At 35.2% G+C, this 27776-nt stretch overlaps 1 protein-coding gene across 1 annotated transcript in view; it reads right to left on the reverse strand.

Annotated features, from left to right (window-relative positions):
* The window catches only part of CHIC1 (cysteine rich hydrophobic domain 1), a 41814-nt gene extending 14467 nt beyond the window's left edge, over positions 1-27347 (reverse strand). Inside the window, exons 1-3 of the mRNA XM_067724697.1 lie at positions 26910-27347; positions 16111-16165; positions 10192-10347 (exon numbers count right to left, since the gene is read on the reverse strand). Of these exons, the coding sequence (XP_067580798.1) occupies positions 10192-10347; positions 16111-16165; positions 26910-27196 (498 nt within the window). The 5' untranslated portion in view covers positions 27197-27347. The remainder of the gene's footprint in view (positions 1-10191; positions 10348-16110; positions 16166-26909) is intronic.
* Positions 27348-27776: the final 429 nt, after the last annotated feature.

Here is a 27776-nt window from a genome sequence, read left to right on the forward strand (position 1 = left end):
GCAGATGTAGAAATGATCAGACTGGGAATATAAATAAACTATGATAAATATACTACTTGCTCTTATGAAAAAAGTGGACAACATGAAAGACTAGATGGATAATGTTAGCAGAGAAATGGAAACTGTAAGAAAAATATCAAAAGGAAATGGTAGAAAGCCAAAATATCATAACAGAAATGAAGAATGCCTTTGATGGGCTCATCAATGACTGGACATGGCTGAGGAAACCATCAATGAAGATTGAAGAAATATCAGTAGAAACTTCCAAAACTAAAAGAAAAAAAAGAAAAAAGAACAGAATATCTAAGAACTATGGGACAATTACAAAAGGGGCAATAGACCCATAATAGAAATATCAGAAGGTAAAGAGAGAAAGGAGCCGAGGAAATATTTAAAGCAATAATGACAACAGAATCCCCCCAAATTAATGAAAGGCATCAAACTCATAGATTGAAAAAGCTCAGAGAATACAAAACTGGATAAATACCCACAAATCTACACTTAGTTATCTCATATTCAAACTGCAGAAGATCAAGGAAAAATCTTGAAAGAAGCCAGAGGGGAAAAATACCTTACATATAAAGGAGCAAGGATAAGAGTTGTATCAGACATCTCCTTAGAAACTATGCAAGCCAAGAAAAGAATGGAATGAAATATTTAAAATGTTAAAAGAAAAGTACTACCAACCCGGAATTCCATCCGTACCCAGCAAAATTGTCCTTCAAAGATGAAGGAGAAATAAAGACTTTCTTAGATGAAAAATTGAGGGAATTTGTCACCCATAGACCCACCTTGCAAGAAATGTTAAAATAAGTTCTTTAGAAAGAAGTAAAATGCTACAGATAAGAAACCTGGATCTATATAAAGGAAGAGTGTTAGAGAAGGAATAAATGAAGGCAAAATAAAATCTTTTATTTCTTCTATTCTCAACTGATCTAATGGGTAACAGTTTGTTAATAAAACTAATGTATTCCATGATTACGGTTTATGGATAAGTAATATGAATGGCAACAATGTTATAAGGAAGGGATGGGGGTAGGAATTATAAATATTCTGTAATAATGTAATTATTCTACCTGGGAAGTGGTATTGTGTTATTTGAAAGTGGACCTGGATTAGTTGTGTATGTATATATATTGCAAACTCTCTTTAGTGGGCAACTACTAAAAATATTAAAAAGTAGGATTATTGATATACTAAGGGAAGATAAAAAATGGTGTCATATAAAAATACTTAATTAGAACCAGAGAAGACAGAAAAAGACTGTAAGATAAAAATAGGAATAAAGAACAAGAGTAATGAATAGAAAACAGTAACAAACATGGTAAATATTAATAAAATTATATCAATAATTACTTTAAACATCAAAGGTATAAATACATCAATTAAAAAACAGATTGTCAGAATGGATCAAAAAATAAGACAACTACGTGCTGTCTACAAGAAACCTACTTTAAATATAAAGACTAAAAGTAAAAGAATGGAGAAAGATATACCATAGTAACATAGTAACAATAATCAAAGGAAATCACTTTAGTAATTTTATTTTTTTATTTTTTATTTTTTTTTTGCAGTACGCGGGCCTCTCACTGTTGTGGCCTCTCCCATTGCAGAGCACAGGCTCCAGAAGTGCAGGCTCAGCAGCCATGGCTCACGGGCCCAGCCACTCTGCGGCATGTGGGATCTTCCCAGACCGGGGCACAAACCCATGTCCCCTGCATCGGCAGGTGGACTCTCAACCACTGCACCACCAGGGAAGCCCCACTTTAGTAATTTTAGACAAAGCAGACTTCAGAGTAAGGAAAATTATCAGACATAAAGAGAGGTATTACATAATGATAAAGGGTCAATTTTCCAAGACATAACGATTCTTAATGTATATATGCCTAACAAAAGAGCATCAAACTATGTGAGGCAAAAACTGACAGAACTTCAAGGAGAAATAGAGGAGTTGACTATATAGTTGGCGACCTCAACAGCCCTCTATCAGAAATAGATCAAGTAGGCAGAAAGTTGGTAAAGACACAGATGAACTCAACAGCACCATTGATCTACTGGATATAACTGACATCTACAGACGACTTCATCTTACAACAGCAAATGACAGATTATCCTCAAGTTGATGTGGAACATATACCAAGACAGACCACATTCTGGGTCATAAAACACATCTTAACAAATTTCAAAGAACAGAAATCATACAATGTATGCTCTCAGACCACAATGGAATTAAACCAGAAATCAACAACAGAAAGATAGCTGGAAAATCCCCCAAACACTTGGAGATTAAACAGCACACTTCTATAACACATGACTCAGGAAGAAATCTCAAGAGAAATTTAAAAATATTTTGAACTAAATGTAAATGAAAGCAAAACTTATCAAAATTTGTGGGATACAGTTAAAGCAGTAGCATTGAATGCATAGAGTAGGAAAGAAGAAATACCTTAAATCAATCATATATGCTTGCACTTTAGGTAAAAAAAAGAGCAAATTAAATCTAAAGTAAGAAGAAAAGAAATAATAAAAATTAGAGTAGAAATCAATGAAACTGATAATGGGACTTCAATAGAGAAAATCAACAAAATAAATAACTGGTTCTTTGAAAAGTTCAGTAAAATTAATACACCTCTAGTCAGGTTAACTAAGAAAAAAAGAGAGGAGACAAAAATGTTACAAAGTTTCAGAAATGAAATAGGGGTTATCACTACTGATGCTATGGACATTAAAAGGATAATACAGGAATATTATTAACAACTCTATGCCCATGAATTTGATAAGCTAGATGAAAAGGACTGATTATGTGAAAGACACAGTCTACTAAAACCCACACAAGGAGAAATAGACAATCTGGATAGGCCTATATCTATTAAAGAAATTGAGTCAATAATTAATAACCTCCCCAAGTAGAAAGTACCATGACCAGATGGGTTCAAACATTTAAGGAAGATATTATACCAGTTCTCTACAATCTATTCCAGAAAACAGAAGCAGAGGGAGTATTTCCTAATTCATTCTATGAGGCCAGTATTACCCTAATACCAGAACCAGACATAGGTATTATATGAAAAGAAAACTGCAGATCAATATTTTTCGTGAACATAGATGCAAAAACCTGTATAAAACATTAGCAAAGAAATACAACAATGTATATACTACAATAAGTAGGGTTTATCTCAGGTATGCAAACCTGGTTCATCATTCAAAAATCAATTAATATGTAAGCCATCACATCAACAGGCTAAAAAAGAAAAATCACATAATCATATCAATAGATGCAGAAAAAACATCTGACAAAATCCAACACTCATTCATGATAAAAACTCTCGGCAAACTAGGATGGGGGAACTTCTTCAAGTTGATAAAGAACATCTTACAAAAAACCTACAGTTAACATCATACTTGATGGTGAGAAACTCAGTTTCCCACTAAGATCAGGAACAAGGCAAGGATATTCCCTCTCACCATTACTTTTCAACATCATTCTGAAAGTCCTAGATAATGCAATAAGACAAGAAAAAGAAAATAAAAGGTGTATATACCGAGAAAGAAGAAACAAAATTATCTTACTTCATAGATGACATGATTGTCTATGTAGAAAATCCTGAAAAATCAAAAGAACTCCTTGAATTAATAAGCAATTATAGAAAGGTTGCAGGATACAAAGTATATTGGTATATATGATGATAGATTGGTATACATGATGGATACATGTCATTATACATTTGCCAAAACCCATAGAATGTACAACATAAAGAGTGAACTCTAATGTAAACTAAGGACTTCAGTTAATAATAATGTGTCAATATTGGCTCATCAGTTTTAACAATTATACTTCGATAGAGCAAGATGTTAATAATAGGGAAAACTGGGGGTTGACTGAGGGAGATATATGGGAACTCTTTTTTTCTCAATTTTTTTCTGTAAACCTAAAATTGTTCAAAAAATAGGCTATTAATTAAAATATTATAAATAAAAAGTAAAGATGAAATGAAGATACTCTTAGATAAAAACTGAGAGGATCCAGTCCCTGCAGACCTACCATATAAGAAATATTATGGGAAGTTCTTCAGGCTGAAACCAAGGTACGTCAGGTATTATTTTGAGTCCACACACAGGAAATGATACACTGAGAAGCTCAATGAACTCCAAGTAGGATAAACTGAAAGAGACCCATACTGAGAGAAACTATATTCAAACCTTTGAAAGCCAAAAACAAGAAGAAAACTCTTGAAAGCCGCAACAGAGAAGCAACTTGTTATGTACAAAGAGATACTCAATAGGATTAACAGCCAATTTCATATCAGCAACCATAAGGTTCAGAAGCAGTGGGATGACATATTTAAAGTGCTAAAAAGAAAAAAAACCCTGTCATCCAAGATTTCTATACTTGGCAAAACTATCCTTTCAAAAAAAGGAGAAATTAAGACATTCCCAGGTAAGCACTGAGGGAGTTCACTGCTATTAGAATTGCCTGTAAGAAATGCTGAAAAGAGTCCTTCAGGCTGAAATGAAAGAACACTGGACAATAACTCAAGCAACATGATAAAGTAAAGAACACTAGTAAAAGTAACTGCATAAATAAATATAAAAGCCAAAATTGTTCTCTTTTTGTTTTGGAACTTCTATTTTCTTCCTATATAATCTAAAAGACAAATGTATAAAATGATAATTATAAATCTATGTTAATGGACACACAATATATAAGATGTAATTTGTGATAAAACATATATGGGGAGGCATGTAGATGCACAGGAGCAGAATCTGTATATTACTGAAGTTAAAGTGGTATTATTAATTCAAACTAGTGTGTTACAAGTTTAAGATATTAATTATAATCCCAAGGGTAACAACTAAGAAAATAGCTAAAAATATATACAAAAGAAATGAAAAGGCACATGGTGCACTACAAAAATCAATTAAATATAAAATAGGGAAGTAATGGAGTTGTTTTCCAGCTCCATTATCAGAAATGACAAAAGACAAAATGGCAAAAGTCCTCCCTTATCTGTTACAGACTGTTCTCCCAAAATTCATATATTCAAGTGTCACAACCACCAGTACCTTAGAATGTGACCTTATTTGGAGATATGGTTTTTAAAGTGGTAATTAAGCTAAAATGAGATGATCAGAGTATGCCCTAATCCAGTATGACTGGTGTCCTAGTAAGAAGAGATTAGGACACAGACATATATAGAGGGAAGGCCAGGTGAAGACCCAGGGAGAAAAATGGCCATCTACAAGCCAATGGGAGAAACCTCAGAAAAAATACATCAACTTTCCCAACACCTTGACCTCAGACTTACAGCCTCTAGGACTGTGAGAAAATACATTTCTGTTGGCTAAACCACCTAGTCTGTAGTACTTAATTAAGGCAGCCCTGGCAAACTAATATATTATCATCAATCATTTTAAAGGCAAATAGATTAAACTCTCAATTAAAAGGGAGAGATTTGCAGAATGGATTTAAAAACACGATCCATTTAAAGACCTAAATGTTAAGACCCGGACACTATAAAACTCTTTAGAGGAAAACATAGGAAGAACACTCTGACATAAATCACAGCAAGACCTTTTCTGACTCACCTCCTACAGTAATGGAAATAAAAACAGAAATAAACAAATGGGACCTAATGAAACTTAAAAGCTTTTGCACAGCAAAGGAAACCATGAACAAGATGAAAAGACAACCCTCAGAATGGGAGAAAATAGTTGCAAACCAATCTATGGACAAAGGATTAATCTCCAAAATATACAAACAGCTCATGCAGTTCAATATCAAAAAACAAACAACCCAATCAAAAAATGGGCAGAAGACCTAAATAGACATTTCTCCAAAGAAGACATACAGATGGCCAAGAGGAATATGAAAAGATGTTCAACATCACTAATTATTAGAGACATGCAAATCAAAACTACAATGAGATATCACCTCACACCAGTCAGAATGGGCATCATCAGAAAATCTACAAACAACAAATGCTGGAGAGGGTGTGGAGAAAAGGGAACCCTCTTACACTCTTGACTGGAATGTAAATTGATACAGCCACTATGGAGAACAGTAGGGAGATCCTTAAAAAACTAAACATAGAATTACCACATGACCCAGCAATCCCACTACTGGGCATATACCCAGAGAAAACCATAATTCAAAAAGACACATGCACTGTAATGCTCACTGCAGCACTATTTACAATAGCCAGGTCATGGAAGCAACCTAAATGTCCATCAACAGAGGAATGGGTAAAGAAGATGTGGTACATGTATACAATGGAATATTACTCAGCCATAAAAAGGAATGAAATTGGGTCATTTGTAGAGATGTGGATGGACTTAGAGAGTGTCATACAGAGTGAAGTAAGTCAGAAAGAGAAAAATGAATACCGTATGCTAACACATATATGTGGAATCTAGAAAAATAGTACAGATGAACCAGTTTGCAAGGCAGAAATACAGACACAGATGTAGAGAACAAACGTATGGACACCAAGATGGGGAAGGGGGGATGGGATGAATTGGGAGATTGGGATTGACATATTTACACTAATATGTATAAAATAGATAACTAATGAGAACCTGCTGTATAGCACAGAGAACTCTATCTACTTCACTTTGCTATACAGTAGAAACTAACACAATGTTGTAAAACAAATACATCCCAATAAAAAAAGAAAAAATATCTTAACATAACATGGTAACACAAAAACAAAAAAACAAACAAACAAAAAAATATGATCCATGAGTCTACATGAGACTCAGTTTAGATTCAAAGACACAAGTAGGTTGAAAGTGAGAGGACAGAAAAAGATTTTCCATGTAAATAGTAACCAGAAAAAGAGCTGGGATAGATGATATCAGACAAAATAGATTTTAAGTAAGAAAAAATGTTACAAGAGAAAAAGATGGACACTATATGTCTTAATATGCTCAGGCTACTATGACAAAAGACCATATTCTAGGTGGCTTCAACAACAGTTCCGGAGTATCGAAGTCTTAGATCAGTGTGTCAGCATGGTTTGTTGGGTTCTGGTGGAAGCCCTTTTCCTCATAGAAGAACAACTTATAGTTGTCTATAAGTTCCTTATAGACAACTTCCTTGTTGCTCACACGGTAGAGAGATAGAGAGCAAGCTCTCTATTTTTTTCTTATAAGGGCACTAATTCCACCATGAGGACCCCACCCTCATGACTTCATCTAAACCTAAGTACCTCCCAAAGGCCAAAATACCAACCACCCCCAAATACCATCATATTAGAGGGGAGGGCTGCAACATATGACTTTTGAGGGAACACAAACATTAATTCCCTAACAATATATATTGATGAAAATATAAATCTTTCAAGAAGAAATGACAATGATAAATATATACACAACTAGCAACAGACCTGCAAAATACATGAAGCAGAAACTGACAAATCTGAAGGGAGAAATAGATATTTCTACAATAATAGGACTTCAATACTCCACTTTCAATAATGGATAGAACAACTTTGCAGAGCAGTAAAGAAAGGCAGGACTTGAACAACACTGTCAACCAACTAGATCTAACAGACATATACAGAACCCTCCACCCCACAACAATATAATACAAATTTATTCTTAAGTATACATGGAGTATTCTCCAGGATAGGCCATATGTTATGCCACTAAACAAGCCTCAATAAATAAAAAAAGATTAAAACCATACAAAGTATCTTCTCCAATAACAATGGAATGAAATTAGAAATCATAAGGAAAACAACATTATGTTCATGTTGTAAGACTGAGATAACAGTCCCTTCCCTCTGAACATCCCTCTCAGTTTAGCAAATGTTATAGCAAAAAAGGTAAATGTTAAAAGTAATATCAAATTTAAGGATGGTGGCAGGATTAGGCCTGAAAATTGACTATAATAACACAGTGGTAAATGTAAGAATGGGTAAACAAAGACCTTCATTTCATATGTCATGTAAGCTTAGAATCCTACCAGAGCCAAGAGAGACTAAGAGCAGCTCAGGGCATTCTGGTCTGTATTTCTTTTCTTTCAACTAATTTGCTGGAAAAAAATGTCCATGACGTATACTGGCCAAAAAAAAAAAAAAAAAAAAAAAAAAAAAAGTTCACAAGGCAGACTGTTTACAAAGAAGTTCTTTTCTTGGAAACATTTTACAATCATTCATTTATACAGCAACCTTGTGACACAGGGCAGATTAATCATATTATTTCCATTTTATTTTGTGGATAAACACAGACGTGACTTCTATGAAGCTAGATACCCCGTTAGAAATGGCTAGAGCCATTTTTAAATTGTTGTATTTTATTTTTTATTTCTCCATGTGGACAAAAAAAAGCAGTGATGGGCCTTAAATCTCTTCATCATCACAACCACCATAAAAGTAACTAATATTATCTGGATTTTATAGGTGAGGAAATTGAGGCTCCAGAAAGGACAGTGCTTGTACAAGGTTACCAGCATGTGCTTGGTGCTTCATTGTCTAGTGTGTTAACATAGTATGTACAAAATCAACGGCCATAACTATAAAGTGTACAGAGCAAGGCAGATAATGTAAATGCTGCGTAGTTCTATGGTGAACCAGAGACCACGTGTCCTATTTAAAGGAAGGAGCCACCACTCAGCAAGGGCTAATTGCTGAAAGATAGGCATGTGGGTTCAATACTGTCAGAGCTTTAGATTTTACAAGAGACGCTGGCTGTTTCAAATTTTACTTTAAATATTCTAATTTTTAAATGCTGGCAACTGATTTAAATGTTTAAAAAACAGAGTGGGCTGGATTTAGCCCACAGGACAACTGTTTGCATATCTGTACTAAATAAACTTTTTAAAAGTGACAGATTAGTGATCTAAGAATACACTGATGCCTCAATTTCAATATGAATTCCTAACCAAAGTAGTGGGAGATGGGAAGAAATCACAGCATCAGTATTAATTTCATATCAGTAGTGATCATAGTAAAATACATGACTGAATAAATTGTTTCTATTTCAGGCCTTGTGGCGGAGGTATTAATAAAGAGGCAAATACGTAAACAGGTCATCAGAAAAAAAGATCCTGGATAATATTAAAACCAAAAACTCTTCTTAAGTAATTGAAATTGGCTATATTTGTGTGATGAAAAAATCCCATAATTAATTCACATTGAGGCTTTAAAAATAATGAGGATGGGTAGGAGTTATTGATTTGTAACTTTTAAAAGATATGACAATTAAAGAAAGAAATTTATGCTGTCATTTTTTTTAACTTACAGAAAGCCATTTGAGAACATTGTTCAAGCTTTGACAAACAATAAACTAAGCTCTATTTAAAATAAAGCACTGATCTACTGGTAGTGACCAAGAGAATTAATAAAATGTCTAATTTTCCATTCAAAAAGTTATAGGGGTGACAGTATTTTATTATTTGTTTTTTTGAAGTAGACATTAAAGAGGGCAAGAGAAAGATGGAGGGGAAAATGTAATGAGTACTTGTTGGGAATCTTTTTGGTTTATGAAACAACTGCATCACTAATTATACCCCCACAAGATGCTGTGATGTTGAATATGGTTCAGTAGGCTAATTATTATTTAGAAGTTTAAATGAAATCATCAATGTGGTACAGGGAAAATAACTGTAGGTAAAATGAATTAATTTTCCTCATTGGCTTCAATTAAAAAGTTTAAAAATATCTTCCCACTGGGGGAAAATCATTCTAAAGATCAAAATAAAATTTTAAAGAAGACGAGATAAATGTAGTAGTCTTAAATCCATGACATAACTGGTAATGTCATGTCAGAATGTTATTTTGACATGTTCAAAATTAACAAGGATTTCCCCTACCAACTTTGTAGATTACTCTCACTTCTGCCTTTCTTCAGATCAGAAGAAACTCTCCCATATACCTGTGGCTTGGAAATACTTTAAATCATAGCTTCAGGTTTTGTAAAAAGAATAAGTAGCCCAGTCACATTTATATTTACTTAAGTACTCCACTTACTTTGCACTTATTTAAAATAATGATTGAACCCATATTAAGTGATAAAGCGTTGATAAAGGTTGGACAAATGACTTAATCTCTCTGACCCCGAGTTTCTTTATATCTAGAATGAGGACAGCATTGTTATGAGCATTTAATAAATTCTGTAAAGTACTTGGCACACAGCAAGTGTTCAATAAACGTTAGCTCATTATTATTACACAATAAAATGGTTACTCACTCTTTTGTTGAGACAAATAACGGGCCACAGGCTGCAACCCAGTGTGCAACAGCAGCAGAGACAACCACACAGCAGCCATTTCACATTGACTGGGAGAGCCTTTTTCAAACATGCATTCACACGGCCAATGCTGGTCTTAAATTCTTCTGGGGCCACCTACAACAAGGGTGCAATCTTTAACAATCTGTGGGCAGCTTTCTACTATTTGTCTCTAAATCTAAAGAAAACGTTTGTCTTATTACAAGTACTTTAAGGAATTACACGTCTAAATATATTTCCTCCCTATCTTTCCCTCGGTGCTTTGTGACCGCCTGGAGGGGTGGGATAGGGAGGGTGGGAGGGAGGGAGACGCAAGAGGGAAGAGATATGGGAACATATGTATATGTATAACTGATTCACTTTGTTATAAAGCAGAAACTAACACACCACTGTAAAGCAATTATACTCCAATAAAGATGTTAAAAAAATAAAATACCAAAAAAATATGTATTACATACTCCTGGATGACATTAGAAAGCAAAACAATATAATTTCATGTTTACAGAACTTATTCTCATGTTCGAAAACAGTCTTTTGAAATTATCAACAATAAAATGACAACAGTAACATTGGTGGTAAAGGATACCTGTTAAGCAGTTTTCTTACAAATATTCTCATTATTAAAGCAATATTATTTATAGTCTCCAGTCACTCAGACTAAAGGTAGAGTAAGACTAGAAGCATAATACAACAATAAAACCTAAATACTACCAGAGTAAATAGAATTAAATTTAGACCTCAGCAATATTTCTGGATTATCTTTAAAAAGGCAACTCTCAAAGCTTTTCTCCCTGGCAAATTTGCAAGATAACAATTTTAACACTTGCCATTGTTTGTAGGGAAAAGCTACACTAACAAAAGACAGTGAGGAGTGATCACATTCAAAACACAGTCTTAATATTAGTATAAAATGGACTCATAGCTGCTATAAATTTTAGAAGTTCAGAGATCCTTAAATATACAAATTTAATATTTTTAATTACTACCTCCATTCCTGGAAGTGGCTGCTTGTGCCTCTCTGTAAACAATGACAAAGTTCAAAGGCAAGAGCATGACAGGCATAATTAGATTTATACAAAAAACTCTGCTTGAAGGTTATACAATTCAAAGGTATACTAAAAATAGTTTGCTTTCAGTGAAATCACATTTCTGGATCACAAAAATGATTCCCTTTCATTTAGAAAGCTGTCACACTGTAAAATCTATGGGAAAAAAATTCTGCCATCTGGTTGTGCAAGCAAAAATTATGAAATTACTAGGAAAAATAAGCTGCTGTAAAATAAAAACCCCACTAGCATGTTTGGTATCAAAAATACAGAGCTTTATAACTCTTCCAAGTAAAAATTGTATTACAGGAATCAATTTATTACATTTTTGTCTTTTAATAAACATGTCTTAGAATCAATACTACAATACATACCTATTAGCAGACGTTAGAAAGATACATGACCACAGAATTCAGTACCATCATGATTTAAACATTAAATAATTATACTAGCTTTATTAGAATTGTTCATGCCACCCAATAATGTTAATCGCTTAACCTATAAATTAGATTTTCTTCCTAATATGTTAACAAGTTGTGAAATTGTAAGGCTCAAAACTGTATTTACAGGAGGAAACTAAACTGATTTCATTCTCCAATATGACCTAAAGACAATCACTGAGTGAAAAGAATTCCAAATAAATGACTAAATATCTGGAGTAAATATGAAAGTAAATTCAGAGAACCATGGCTTATAATTGAAAATAGAAAACACCAACAGGCTAAGCACATTAAGACAACAAGTCAAGATCTAGATTCTAGTCTCTTATTAGTTATAAAAAATCCTAGGTAAGTTCATTTAATTTTTGTGAGTTTTAGTCTCCCATCTATAAAATGAAATAAATAATTTTTCTATTACATACCTCACAGGGAATGGAAATTATACCTTAGAAAGGACCTCCTAACTAGAATGCTTTGAGAAAGGAAGTCAGAGAATCGTATTTGACTAGATTTGGAGAAAGAAAAGCAAAGCTCTTTTTTGCATCGAGTATCACCTGAAGGTTTGTATCAGGTAACTTAATACTCCACAGCTTTGCTACACAGTCTATTATAAACAAAAGGATAAACTGCTACATTTTGAATGCAAATTTAATGCTTTTCAATTCTTAAGAGAAAAGATGTTCTTTGTAAAATCAAGGTACTAAGTTGCTATCTTAAAATTTACCTCTCAAAGAGTGATATTCAACTTCTTTTTTCCTAGTGAGCCACTGAGCAAGCAAATGGAAGTTAAAATAAGGAAAATATATTTATGTATTTAGCTGTAATCTGTAATATAACATTATTATCAATTTTCTTTAAACTGTGTATCCAGAAACACTAATACATTTTTTAAATATGGCAAATTTTGATATAAACTCATAAAATTATTAAATCTGTCCATTTACAAATTTAAGTGCTTGTAAGTAGAATTTAAATGTATGTTTAAAAAGTAAAATTTTTATTTAAAACTTTTATTTAAAAGCGTGTAAGCACAGACGAGAAAAAGTAAAGAATGAGGCTAAAGTCAGAAATGAATCAATCCAAAATGTAAAATTTGATTTTTGTTTAAAACACTGTGAATGAAGTAAATTATATGCCAAGGTATATAAAATTTGTTATAAGATTTATCTTTCATTACATGCTTCTGGAAATGAATTAACAAAAGCATTTCTAAAATGTGGCAATTTTCCTTCTTCTCCACCAATACTTTCCACTTTTAACATATAATATTCACAGTTTGTACTCTCTTACTATGGACAAATTAAAAACTAAAACATTCAAGTTACTAAAAGTGAGAGTTCAAATTTTTTGAAGTAATAACAGAAACATATTGAAAAGAAAACTTTTACTAGAATTTCAAAGAATAAACTGAAATCTTCATTTTGACTTTAAAAGGAAGCCAGAATTGTCTTTGAAAAAAAAATCTGTATTTGAATAACAGTAAAAGTCATAAAACAGAGATAAAGGCATAGGAAATGAGAATTGGTTAACTCCCGATTTTAAACAATGTGAAAGAAATGTTTAGTTAACTGTGTGGAATCAGAGTTAATAACATTTTACTCATTTACTTCCATATAATTGAGTATTTCTAGTAATGAAGGTTAGATGGAAGCCCTTTACTTTGTAGCTGAATGGCAGGTTGTAAAGAAACATTTAATTCCTTTTGACTTTCTTAGAAAGAAAAAAGAAAGCCACATCATAAAGGTGGGGGAAAGGGTCATAATATTTTATAACAGGATGCAAGAGACTTTGCAAACAGAAGAAAATCTAAGCAAAACCCAGCAGGACTGATTTGCCTCCTTCAATCATGGGGAACACAACCCAATCAATCACTTGTCATACTGGATCGCAATAGTAAAGGTGGATTTTATGGTTTATGGTTCCCAACACTGCACACTAATCTCCCTGTAACACCATTTAATTGTTTCAAGCTGAGGGCCGGAAGCTTTTATTTCTTTTCTGAAGTTTTGTGGTTCTTTCATTTTCTGGTCACCAGAATCTGTATGTATACACCTGTTTGATATGTCCTATCACGACAGGAGGACTTATCTTCAGTGAAAGGAGGAAACAATCTTTCCTTAACTTAATATAAAAGATTATCTTTTTATTTATATTAAAAGCATTAATACATAAGAAGCACAAAATTAATACTGAGTCACAGAACTTAACAAAATGGCTTTTGAGGTTTTCAGAATTCACTCCACAATTTTGCTTAGTTTAGGCATAAATGCTATATAGAATTCCACTCATGCTGGAATACTGGTTTTGTAAAATGCAGATTTATTTTTCTATTTTACCTACTGCATTTATTCATTTTGAAATATACTTACACTGCTGCTAAGTCTGGAATTCAAACCTTTTTTTTCTTTTAGATTTTTTCTGAAACATGCAAATTCTTTTTTGCCTCTCAAGACCCCACAGTTATCAGAGATGCATTTTGATAATCCAAAATAACCTATACAAATGAAATAGTGCCTACCGGAGAAAAATAATCTCATTAAAGAGAAAATAAATAAAGAGAAAATAAAGTTATCATGTGACTTTGAAAAAAAATCAGACTTTCAGAATTCCTTTTAGTTTTTTTCATCACCAAACACTAAACTAGGAAAAACATCACTGTATCATTTATGCCTCATTCAATTTATGAGAAATTTTGTGCATTTAAATAATGCACACTAGAATAAATATCCAATCATTATGTGTTATGAAAACGGTCACCTGAAAAGAATGGATATCTTTAAGAACAGTTCATATCCAGATCATTTAGGTTGTGTGAATGCATACCAAAGGCAGCTTAATATTCCTACTTCCCTAGTTTAAAAAATGACTATCTTTTATGCTGGTGGAATTTCTAGTTTTAGAAGGCTTGGAAAGAAATGAAGAGGTGTGAAGAAATATTCTGAAGATTCCTCGAGCACATAAAAGTGGCCAATTTCAAAGATGGATAATTCTTACACCTGGGAACTCTATTCTCTGACATATTTTTTGATTATTCATTTTCTAGAGTTACTTGTATTTATAATTCAAACTTTTTTTTAACTAAACCAATAATAAAGCTGGATGTAACTGCCCAGACAACACATGCAGCAGCATCAAGGGAAACATAAAGAACAAGTTTTCCACTGGAGATGCTTTAATTCACATTCTCTTTAATATTGAATTTGCCATCTTTCCACAGACAAATTACTATTCAAGAGATTTTTTCCGATAGCTATTTTTTCTCTTGGAAAAAACATTTATGATTAATTCATATACACAAATCTAAATCTGAACTGCTGCTTAAATTGGTGAATAATTCTAAATGATCAGGATAGGAAGGTAGAACATACTAGAGAGTGAGGCCAAAATCTCAAACCAAAGGGCTCTTTGTATCCTAAAAAGATAAATGGCCACATATTTTCTAATGTTCACTTACCTAGGGACTATCACCACTTGTTTAGTACTATATGGAATGATTTGACATTATATATCAGGAGAGACAGAAAAGGTCAACAATCAAAGAGAACAGATTACCGATGGGACCAAGAACAAACAATTACTCAGATGAAGAAGGTTAAAGTAGCAAAAGCAATTAAAATTGAAAGCTGGTGAGTAGAGAAAAGTGGAAAAACAATCAGGGTGAAACTGGGATATACTGATGAAGAATTATCAATAACAACCACAAACTTACATTGTGAAGCTAATAAGTACCTGACAATACGCTAGGAGTTTTATATATTCTTTTTGCCTTAGTCAGAGCTTTTTCCTTTGGGTTTAGAAGTTAACATTACTGTTGTAAGAGGATTTTCCAAACAGTTTTGAATCCTAGGAAGTCTTTGAATATTGAGCCTCGATGCTAGAAGATACTACTGGGTGTAGAGGAACCAGGAAACAAAAAGGTAATAACAATTTATTGCAGTGAATCCAATTGTAGAAGCTCAAGCTATCTAAATGACAGAAAAATGTCCAACCAAAAATTTGATTTTTTGATGTATAACAAATCACATCACAGGACACTAAAATTCATAGAGTGATACAAATTTGAACACTGATAACTTTGTTAACTCTAAAATCATTGGAAATTACTGACCTAAATGAAAACAATTACAGCTACCAGTGCTGAGAAAAAAGGCAAAACTGGAAAAACTGAACAGATAAGTAAGTAATGGCTGGCATTAATGGACATGAACAAAATAACTGGTCATATGCTAGTAGTCATGGAGACAGCTTTCAGTCACTAACGACATAGCCTCCAATTACCCTGACCTCTTATTATCAGACTTCATTACAGTGAGTCAAAGCACTTGTCATAACACTAAATAAGTCATAAAACAATGCTTTTAGAATTGAAAAGTTCAATGCAAACTCTCACTTACCTTCCCTGTTAGAACTGAGGGAAATTCAGTATCAAACTTGTTGCTCAAGCCAAACCTTAAAAACAAAGACAGAACAAAATATATTCTACCCAGCATATTTAACTCTTGCCCTTAAAAAAAGTTACAAAGCCATGCATTTTTCTTTTGATGTTGTGACCTAAAAGCACGTCCTAAAAATAATTTGATATTTATAGAAAATACACCTTTGACTATTAATCCAAATTAACAGTAAAAGAAACTTAAGGAGCCAATGTTAAAGTAGGATTCTAACTAGAACCATGATATGAGATTAAAAAATAATAGAGAAACACTGACATACAGCTGGAAATATCACAACTTTTGATTGAAACATCTCTGTTAAAACCCATTTTAATTGATAACTGTTAGAACTGGCTGATGGGTTATATATGGGAGTGGATTATACTATTCTTTCTACTTCTGTGGATATATGAAAATTCCTAATAAAAACTAATGTAACCTTTGGAACTATAGAGCTTGACAACTTATGATCAGTTACTATTCAGATACTCAAAGGTTGATCCTTATGAATGGCTTTTATGTATATGTTCAACCAATTTTGAGAAAACAGATCCCAGCCTCAAAAGCTCTGACTTTTTTCAAGTACACTCACTGAAATCTGTACTAAGTCAAAATGATTTTTTATAAGCCTTCTTTCACCTACTTGGTGATTGATTTTGGTAGGAATAACAAAGGTCACTTCCTGCATGTTAGATGATATATCAGAGTGACTACAATTTTATGTTAGTGTAAGCAAAAAACACTAACATTTAATAAGAACTCCTTTTGAGGTAGACAATAATAGTAACAGTTACCAGTAACTATCTACTTACCATGGGTTAGACACTGTGTTAGGTAAATACATTACCTCTAAAATTCACAACCCTTCAAGAGGGGTATTGTTATCTCTGTTTTACAGAGAAGGAAGCTGACACTCAGAAAAAATTTTTTCAAAAAGTAATCAAATGACTTGCCCAAAGTCACATAGTAAGAGGAGGCAACCAAAATTCAAATGCTAATCCCTAAATTCTTTCTGTCCTATATTAAGCTCCTTGAGAACAGAAACTATGGCTTATTTACTTTGCTATCTTCCACTATGCTTCCACTAGCACAATGGAATCTAGTAGGTGCTTAATAAAAGTTTGTTGAATAATAAGCTACTGTATGTCCTGTTTGATTCTACTGATTTATTGCACTTTGGTCTTAGGGTCACTTTAAAGACATCTTAAGAATCCAACGTCCTATTAAAACTCTCTGTGAGAATCACAGTCTCCTTGTATCATTTATGTTAACAGCTCCTCTTCAAGGACACAAGCCAATCCTTGTGCTCTTTTTGTGCAAAAGACTATATTTAGCAGCTAGCAGCAAGGTACATATCTGTACATAAATATATTTTACCTTGCATGTTTAAAATGTATTTTAAAACAACAAATTCTATACTTTAAAAGAGTTGAGAAAATTAATTAGCAATTATAAAAAGAACTTCACTTCATTAAAAAACTTCATTACTTCTCTAGGTGTCAGTACAACACACAACGAGAGCATAACATTTTTATAATAACATTCTCATAACATTCCCCTTAAATCTATACATAGAGGAGTATAACCAAACTTAAAAATAAAATGGTACTCTTGTACATGAATTTTTATGGCAACTTTCATGTGCTGTTTGAGAAACTGATACTCTAGTATTAAATATATATTTGTAATTATGTACTAACTAAGCAATCAGTAACATGACAAATATTTAATAGAGCAAGAAACATATTTCATTCAAATCATATTTAGGTAAATAGTGACCTTATCACTAGTCAAGAAGATGTAATTGAATTCATTATTCCACAGTTAATTCTTATTGCGTAAGAAATATATACAGGTTTCATTTATAGAAAGTAGACATGATACATTTGAAAGCAGAGCTCTATTTCCATTCGTACAGCTTGTCTTCTATTTTTTAAAATTAGGGCTTCCCTGGTGGCACAGTGGTTGGGAGTCCGCCTGCCGATGCAGGAGACACGGGTTCGTGCCCCGGTCCGGGAAGATCCCACATGCCGCAGAGCGGCTGGGCCCGTGAGCCATGGCCGCTGAGCCTGTGCGTCCAGAGCCTGTGCTCCGCAACGGGAGAGGCCACAACAGTGAGAAGCTCGCGTACCGCAAAAAAAAAAAAAAAAAAAAAATCCAATTTATTTATTTATTTATTTTTGGCCGTGCAGTGCAGCATGTGGGGTTTTAGTTCCCTGACCAGGGATCAAACCTGTGTCCCTTTCAGTGGAAGCACTGAGTCCTAACCACTGGACCACCAAGGAATTCCCCTTTTGCCTTTTAGATACAACGTTAATAATATGTTCCTACCTCCATTAGAGACTGCTGCCATTATAGCTTTTCCCAGTTGCCATTCTTTTACTACATATCAAATACATACAGAATATAGACAGATGTATTCCTCAAAATGCATGGAATATTTCTATTATTTAAAAAATTTTTAGCTTTGCTATTCTCTTTGCATTTATCACCAGACAAATGAACTTTCGTTGCCACTGTTTCCATTTCCTTAATATTACCCCTTCCTTTCTTAACCTTTTGAATGAACATGCTGGCTTTTTTTTTTTTTTTTGGCTGTGCCGTGTGGTATGTGGGATCTTAGTTCCCCCACCAGGGATGGAACCCGTGCCCCTGTGTTGGGAGCGTGGAGTCTTAACCACTGGACCACCAGGGAAGTCCCTAACCTTCTGAAATTTCTCTTTTGATGCTGTTACTATACTGAAAATAATCCCTTATTTGGTAAATTTATTTAGAAAGACAAGTTCATCTTATTTAGTGCCAAATTCAATGTCCTCTTCTCAGAACTTTCCCCCCGACTTTGCAGCCTATGATGCTGTTCACCACTCCTTCCTAACGTTCTCCGATTCATTCACTCTCTCCTAACACTCTTGTCTTTTCCCAAAGTTTAGCTGTTAGTCATCTGCTCCTCTTTCTAAAGGAATTACAACAGTTCATCTATTTTTAATAGCCTTGACAATCACTTCTATGCCAAATCTATATCTCTAGTTCTATATTTCCCAACATGCTCTAGTCCCTCATCTCTAATTGCATACTAAAAATTTCCATTTGGAAATAATGCCATTTGTAGCAACATGGATGGCCCTAGAGATTATTATACAAAGTGAAGTAAGTCAGAAAGAGAAAGAGAAATGCCATATGATATCACTTATATGTGGAATCTAAAATATGACACAAATGAATTTATCTATGAAACAGAAACAGACTCACAGACATAGAGAACAGACTTGTGGCTGCCAAGGGGGAGGGTGGGTGAGGGAGGGATGGAGTGGGAGTTTGGGGTTAGCAGATGTAAACTAGCATATATAGAATGGATTAACAACAAGGTCTTACTGTATAGCACAGGGAATTATATTCAATATCCTGTGATAAACCATAATGGAAAAGAATATGGAAAAGAATATATACATATATATAAATGAATCACTTTGCTGTACAGCAGAAATTAACACAACATTGTAAATAACTATACTTCAATAAAATAAATTAAAAAAAACAACAAAAATAACTATTTCCATTTGGATATCGTGCTACAAAATAATACACCTCAAGTGAACACGTCTAAAATTAAAAGTTACCTTTTATTGGAAACTGGCTCCCCCCTTCCAAATTCCTCATCTCTATCAATGGCACATTGACTCTCTTTAACCTAGACCCTGGTATTTTTTGGACCTTCCCTCTCCTATTTTTTGCACCTTGCTTATATCCAGGTGGTCCCAAGTCCTGTTATTTGTTCCTTTGAAATCATTCTCATATCATTTCCTTCCTTTCCATTGCCACTGCTGTGTTGGCTCGTCTTTGCTCATGTGGTTTCTCTTGCTTCCTCTCCCTAGTTTCAATCCAATGCAGTCCTCAAAACTCAAGTCAACCCCTGCTGCAAGCCTTCATGGATTTCCCTTTCTCTGAACACTCATAGCCAACTTTAATCTGTACTACACAATTAAAAATTTAATAAAATATTTTCTTTTATTCTTCGCTGATCCACACCAATTCCTTAAAGGAGATTTTCCTGTTAGCTTTGTAAACCAAGACCTGTACTTTCTTTTTTCTGTATTCTTCATAGTGCTTAGCCCAGTGCTCAGGTTCTCAAAAACTGCTTGCTAAATTCACATTACAAATTTTGTTCTCTAATATAAAAATGGATTGTATTTTCTAAAATATAAAAAGTATATTAGAAATGGTAAGGAGGGAATACCCTGGCAGTCTAGTGGTTAGCACTCTCTGCTCTCACTGCCAAGGGCCCAAGTTCAATCCCTGGTCGGGGAATGAAGATCCCACAAGCTATGCAGTGTGGACAAAAATTAAAAAAAAAAAAAAGAAATGCTAAGGAAAGTGTCATTTTACTTCTTAAAACACTCCATTATGGCCTACATTTATCTACTTCAAAAGGTATAAAGATAGGCAAACTAGGCCCAATATATTCTCATAATTTGGGCTAAAAGGTAGTAGCAATTCTGTTCTTGCCTACCAGGGATTTCTTTCTTTAACTTCTCCATTAGATATTCAGCACCTAAAATGAGTACTTAAATAATCTTAGGCACAACATTTTACTTAGTAGCTACTAGGAAAATGTTGAAATGGCTCCTGCTAAATGAACACCTCAGCTTTGTTTCATAAGTAAACCATTAAGTTAAGAACTGTGAGTCCACAGAGGTTAGACAAGCTCATCTACCCATTACTGATCAGTGACAGACATGAGTCAAGATGTGGGGTTCTTCAGCATTAGACAAAGGCACTTGGGAACTGCTCACACTGTCATTTTATCGGCTTCATTAAATATAGAGCCTATTATGTGTTTGAAGCTGACACAGCTGGTGGTTCTTAATGATTGTATTTTATTTGTTAAGTGCCTCCAATGCCCCAAATTTTAATTGCTTGGACAATTCTTTGGAGTAAAGGAAACTGAGGTAAAGAAGGATGGGTCCTCTAGTTGCTCTTCCCTCTTTTCTCCCTCCCTATACCCCTTACTGTTTTTAATTCTTTTGAAAATGACTATACATCAGCCTTTGAAAACCTTGCTCAAATTTAAGTTTATGTGTTCAGGTTATTTAAGAAAACACATCAAAGTGTAGTAAAATTCTGCCAACAAAAACCATTTCACTAGAAAACTATGCACTTATAGTAACACTGATTCTGAAGAACCTGCACTGATCTCTATTTACTATAACAAGAAAAAGGAAAGTCTATGCCCTTCAATTAAAAGAGATTTTAAAAAATTAAATTTCTTTTATCTTCCATATGGAAATAATCATGTCTTGCTGCCCTGTAAAATGACAAGTTACCATAGCTTCAGTATTCTCAAAGCCTAAAATCTTATAAAATACTTACCTTATACAAACACAAATTAACAATGCTTCACTGTAATTCCTCAAAGACAGCTGTTTACAGAAAAGGCATTCCATTCACTGATTAGAGAAGTATCAATATTTGTAGTGCTCTCTAACTTTCTGCAGAAATGCACTGTTTGGCAAATTTGGGCATCTTTTTTCAATTCTGTATATAATCACTTCAGCTCTTTTAGATTAATTTTAATGAGAATTTTATATATTTCTGAGAATTGGTAACCTCTTATCTCTACTAACTTCTATACAGCTGTATTATCAAGGGTAAATATCTATATATTTTAAGTAATATAAAGAGTGTGGTAATACCTATAAATAAGAAAAAAAATCTCATGAGATGTAAGATCCAAATATTCATCCTAAAAGAGATGAAAAATGATAGACACTAAGCTACATCACTCAAATGTATAGTATTTCTGAAACAATACTTACAAGAGACATTTCATTATTTCTGTTTCTAAAACCTCAAATCTGTGGGAGTTAATTTAGCCATTTATATATATATTAAAGGCATTCTTGTATCTTTTAATAAAATATTTTAGGTGTGTTATACAATATTTAAATGGTAGTGCCCATCATACTGGCATACTGACACACAGAAGATGGCAGTTACTGTTCTTTGTGCTGGGTATATATACAGCAATGAGTAACACATCAAATATATCTGCCTTAATGACACTTAAAAAAATTTTTAATTTGAAAAAAGATACCCAAATATCCATTTATGATCATCATCATCTCAGATTTGGAATTACAATTATTCTGGTTAGGTCATTCGACTTCTCAAAAAATTATAATTGATTGATAAGACATTAAATGATATCTTGATAAGTAACGAGAAAACCAATGTGTAAAGATGATATAAGCACACAGGGGTATTCTGACACATAAAGTCTTGCTCAACAAACCTTTCAGAGGTAAGGACATGCCATAACCCCCACCCCAAATCTGGTAGTATTGTATCTATGCTCAGAAACACAAATACTCTCCAGAGGATGATTCAACTAACTAGCATTTGTTGAGGGCCTATAATACAGCACACACTATGGTGGGCATATTTTTACTAAAGTGAACCAGTATTTATTCAACTCACTTTTACTGAGTGTCTACTTCAGGGCAGGCACTGTGTTAAGCACTGAGAATTCAGAGGGAACCAGTGATTGTCCTGCCATTTCTGCTTCCAATTTATTCAGGGCAGAGAAGACTTGCAGGAGGTGGTGACTTATGAGGTAAGGGTGGTAGGTACTGGGATTCTAGATGAAGGCCCCAGCTTGAGCAGAGGCAAAGAGATAAACAGCATGCTGTGAATAAGAAAATACAAGCAGTAAAGGGAAATGTCAAAAGATTAGGCTGATAGATAGGCAGGGTCCAGTTCTATATTCCATGTTATAGAGCTTAGACTCGATCCTATGGATGAAGGGGAAACCACAGAAGTCTTAAACAGGAAAGTGGTGTCTCCATTGAGCAGCAGGCTGAGGAATAGATTTGGAGGTGACAAGGATGAAGGCAAGATAACTAGTAGGGTGGTGAAAGGGGCTTGAATCAGGGAAGTGGTGGTAGGGAGGAAAAGAAGAAATTTTTAGGTCATACATTACTAATACCCACTGATTGCTTAGCTGTGAGAAAACTGAGTGGGAAAGAGGAACCACTGATGAATAATGGGATAGGAGGAGGTCCATTTAACTGAGTTGGAGAACTCAGAAATAGGAGGAAATTTTTGAGGGGTTGGGATGGGGGTGTGAGGGGATGCGAGAGGGGGAGGATGAGTTTTGTTTTGAGTACGTTGAATTTAAGATGTCAGTGAGCCATTAGGTGAGGAAGTCCAGATAAGAGTCAGAACAGAGTCTGGTATAGAGATACTGATACATATTTGGGAGACATCAGATAATTGAAACCATGAGAGTCAAGATGAGACCATCTAGATAGAGCAGGGAATGAGAATAGTGGGCTGAGAACAAAACCCTGGAGATCACTAGTATTTAAGGAGCAAGAAAGGAAAAGAAACCCATGAATGAGGCAGTTAAGGAATAACCAGAAAAATATAAGGAGAACCAGGAAGAGTGAAATGGCCAAGGAATTCCTAGATTTGTTTGGCTGGCAAAATGTTTTTTTTTAAATCAGAATTTGAATACCTTTAGGCAAAACATATACCTTCCAGTTCAACTAAGGCCCCATCATTACTCATGCTGCACTATTTTCTGTAACCTGTCTCGCCTCTGAAGGCCAGTGTGTTTGTGACCCCTGGAGTAAAAGCCTCTGAGAAAGAGGGAGTCATTATATGCAGCAGAGAGGACCAGAAAGATAGGAAATTGAAGATGCCCACTAATTTAGCAACAGGAGGGTCATGGTGATCTTAATGATACCAGTTTGTCTGTGGTCATGGTGGCAGAATCCAGATTACAGAAGGGTGAAGAGGAAATAGATATGGTGAATGTAGCTACTCTTAAGAAATTTGGAGAAAGAAGGAAGAGAGATTAGACAATAGCTAATGGGGAATGTAGGTCTAAGAAGGCTTTTATTTTTAAAGAATTAGAGAGACTGAATATGTTTACAGGCTGAGCCAACAGAGAGGCTGAGTGAGGTAATATATAGAGAGGTGCTGCCTGGGAGGAGGCTGGAAGAGAAGGATATGGAAAGCATAAATGGAGGGGTGAGTTTTGAACAAGCAGAGGGACTCCATGATCTCTGAGGGTGGAGGAAGAGAGCACAGGAATTCAAACCTAATTAAGATACAGTGCAGGTGTTTCAGCAGGAAAGTGACATGATTAAACCGTGTTTTACGAAAATTAGTTTGGCACAAGCATGCAGATGGATTGGGGTGGGGAGAGGTGGCAGACTGTGGCCGCAATTCAAGCAGGAGATGATGGCAACCCAAACTAGAGAGGTGCCAGTAGAAATGGAGAAAATGAATGATCTAATAGACCTTTTAAAAGGCATGATGACATAATTCTGGGACAGACTGGCAAAGGGCAATTCAAGGAGAAGGAAGAGTTAAAAATGACTCAAGGACTTGAAATATTACCCTGGAAGATTGGAATGGCAGTATCAGGGTCAGAAATGGGGAAACTGGAATGCACAGACAATCTGGGGAGGGAAAATAAATTGGGTTTAAGATATACTGAATTTGAGGTGATGGTTCTCAAATTTTAAACTTTGAAAAGAAACAACATCCTCTAAAGAACAGATGACTGCATGAAGAATGAAAAAAAGAAGAATGGGAGAGAATAAGAAATATTTCATTCAGATAGGGCAACTAACACTCCCATGCCAGAAAAAAATTAAAGAGGCTGATATTTTAGACGTCTCAGAATTAGATTAACTATTTCCTAAGGATCTTACTTTACCTGTTGTAAGGAAGGTTTTCCTATCATAGAAAGACCAGTTTCTCATTTAACATCAAACACGCTTTCTAGGTCAGAGAATGTGTACAATACAACTAAGTAATTTTCCAAACTATGTACGCTGGTTAGCAATTCAAGTACTGGTTTGCTGCTTTTCAGGTTTTGGCTTCAATTAATACCAGCAGTTACTATGAGCACCATTATTTCACACTCCTTATTCCAGAATTTTTAAGCTGAGAAGGTCATTACACCTATCATAAGGGCCTGGGCATGGCAAGTGTCAGTGCTTTGCTTTTAATTGAAAATAGGTTGTTAAGTACTTCACCATGGTTGTGTGAGGAGTAGAATGGAACCACAAATAAGTTTCAGGGAACCTAAACTCTGTTTTCTTCCCTGTTCCTTGTTTTCTGAATTTTAGGAAAAAAATGAAGGGGAGGAATGCTGGAATATAAAATTATAGACTGGAATAAAAAGCCTTTTTCTGTTTGATCATATGAAATAATCTGCATGAAAGTAACCTTTGGTACCAGAATCATAATTAATTTGAGTAATAAATTGTTTCCCTAGTGATGAAAGGAATGGAAATAAAACAGCGCAGTAAGCTGGCGTCTGAACATTGTAGGCTATCTGCAAAATTCTTGGACCAAGAAAAATTGTGTTAAAATTGCCTAACCAAAAGGCAGGTCTAAAAATCTCCCCACACTCTTCCACAATTTCGAAATCTTCCTTAATACTTTTCATGCAAAGATCACAAAAGTATATTACAATTAAAATACTCAGCATGTTAAAATTAAAAGCTAACATGACGGGGGAGGTGGTGCATAATATATGATTTCAGATAATATGAACTCAACTGAAAGAGGGGTAGGTGAGCCATTATCAAAATTACAGGCAGCATGACTTGATAGGAAAAAATAGTCCTATTTTGAAAACTCAGTAAATGATAGCATAATTAAGAGGATGAACATGACACAATATTCAAACTTCCAAGTATTTACTGTCCAAGCACATAAAAACGAGAAAGCACTCTTCAAAGACCAGAGAACCATTAAATTTTTCTTGTGCTTTGACAACTACTACTCTATGAGGTCCCTCCCCCTTTTTATTTTCTCAAATATGATCCAAGATGTCAATTTAAAAAAAAACTCCGTATGAGTTTTCAAAAAATCATTCTCAGCTCCTAGGGGACTAATTTCCATATATATTTAATGTTTGCATATTTAATACTTGGGAATACAAAATCTCCTGCAGGTATGTTAAATTATTTCAGAGCTGAAAGGCTTTAAAAACCATCTACTCCAAACCCCTCATTTTACCAATGGAGAAATCAAGGCCCAGAAATGGGAAGTAACCTGACCAAGGTCACAGGGCCAGTAAGAAGCAGGGCTGGGACTAACATACAAGAGCCCTCACTCTCAATCCATTGCTCTTTCTACGTTTCATAGCTACTTCTCAACCTGAACCTCTAATTGTGTGATATTTAAGAAACGTCAGAATGAGGAGTGATCAAGACACGGAAAGGATTATTGAATTCATTTACAAAGGGATTAGATAGGAAGAAAGGATGGATGAATACATGGATGGGTGGATATTCTATAATGTTATTCACAAAATATATTATGTTTCTGTTTTGAAGAGTCCAAGCCTAGGTCTCGTCACTTGTTACAGCTGTCACCGTGTTCCACCAGACATCAATCTTGGCGGCAAAGAGTCCGCTGGTACATCCTGCAGTTTAAAGACTGTTCATCGCCAGCATACACAGAAGCAAGGAGACTCACCCCTACTCCAATCCCTCTGGCTCCCAACCCCCTAACTTCCCTGTCCTATACTCACTTTTTACCCGGTGTTGGTGCATCACATTTGCTTTCTCCTCACTTCCTTTACACTTGTCTCCCTCAGTTTCCCCATTTAGACCAGGTGTCCTTTCCTAACTATATGCCTCAGTCAGCCCTCCCCCACTCCACAGGCCCCTCGATTGCCTTATTCCTCTGTCGCCAAATCTCAGCCTTTTCAAACCCCATGGCTCCCTCTCGCTTACACAGTGATGTGGCCGGCGCCCCGCACCAATACAGGGTCGGGGGCATATCTCCGCAGATGCTCTTCGCTCACTACCCGAGGCGGGGGCGGCGTATCCTCCACCTGCTCCTCTTCTTCTTCCTCCTCCTCCTCTTCTTCCTCCTCCTCCTCATCTTCCTCGTCATCGTCGGGCCCCGATACCGACGACGACGACGACGGCGACGACGACGACGTTGCCGCTTCTTCTTCCTCCTCCTCCAGTTCCGAGATCGTGTCGAACTCCGCCATGTTGGGCAGCAGGATGCTCATCACGTGACCTTTCGATCACCGCCACCCTCACGCAGAAGAGTTTGAACCTGCTGAGGTGCTGGAAGAGGAGGGGGAACGAAATGCAGAGAAAGATGAGGGGGGTAGGGACAGGATTTAAGGAGATGCGCCTGCGTGGTGGGGTAGACCGGGGGGTGGGGTGGGGGGGGCGGAGGGTGTTGGAGGCGGGGGCATGAGGGAGAGAGGAGCAAAATCAGTGTACGCTTGCGCGGCTCCAAGGGAAGGGGGGCGTTAGAGGTGAACTACTGGGAATTGTCGAGGTACGGTATGCGGGTGCTGCTCTTAATACTGCTGTTTGGGCTTCTGCTGCTTGTTTCCCGCGGACGTATCTTCTGGTTTTATTTCCTATTAATTAATAATGGGTATTATTACCCCCTTCCCTCCAGTGCAGGGAAGGGATATTCTATAAAAGTGAGGTTAGAACTTTGCCCCATATATCTTAAGGTATACACCAATCCCTTACGTTTGTTCAGCATTACAGTTTAAAAGACTTTTACAGCAGAACTTTGCCACACCCTGGGAGGCATTTTTATTAACATTTTACTGAAGAGGAAACTTTCTA

Source organism: Pseudorca crassidens, chromosome X (assembly GCF_039906515.1).
Source record: "Pseudorca crassidens isolate mPseCra1 chromosome X, mPseCra1.hap1, whole genome shotgun sequence".
Lineage (NCBI taxonomy): Eukaryota > Metazoa > Chordata > Mammalia > Artiodactyla > Delphinidae > Pseudorca > Pseudorca crassidens.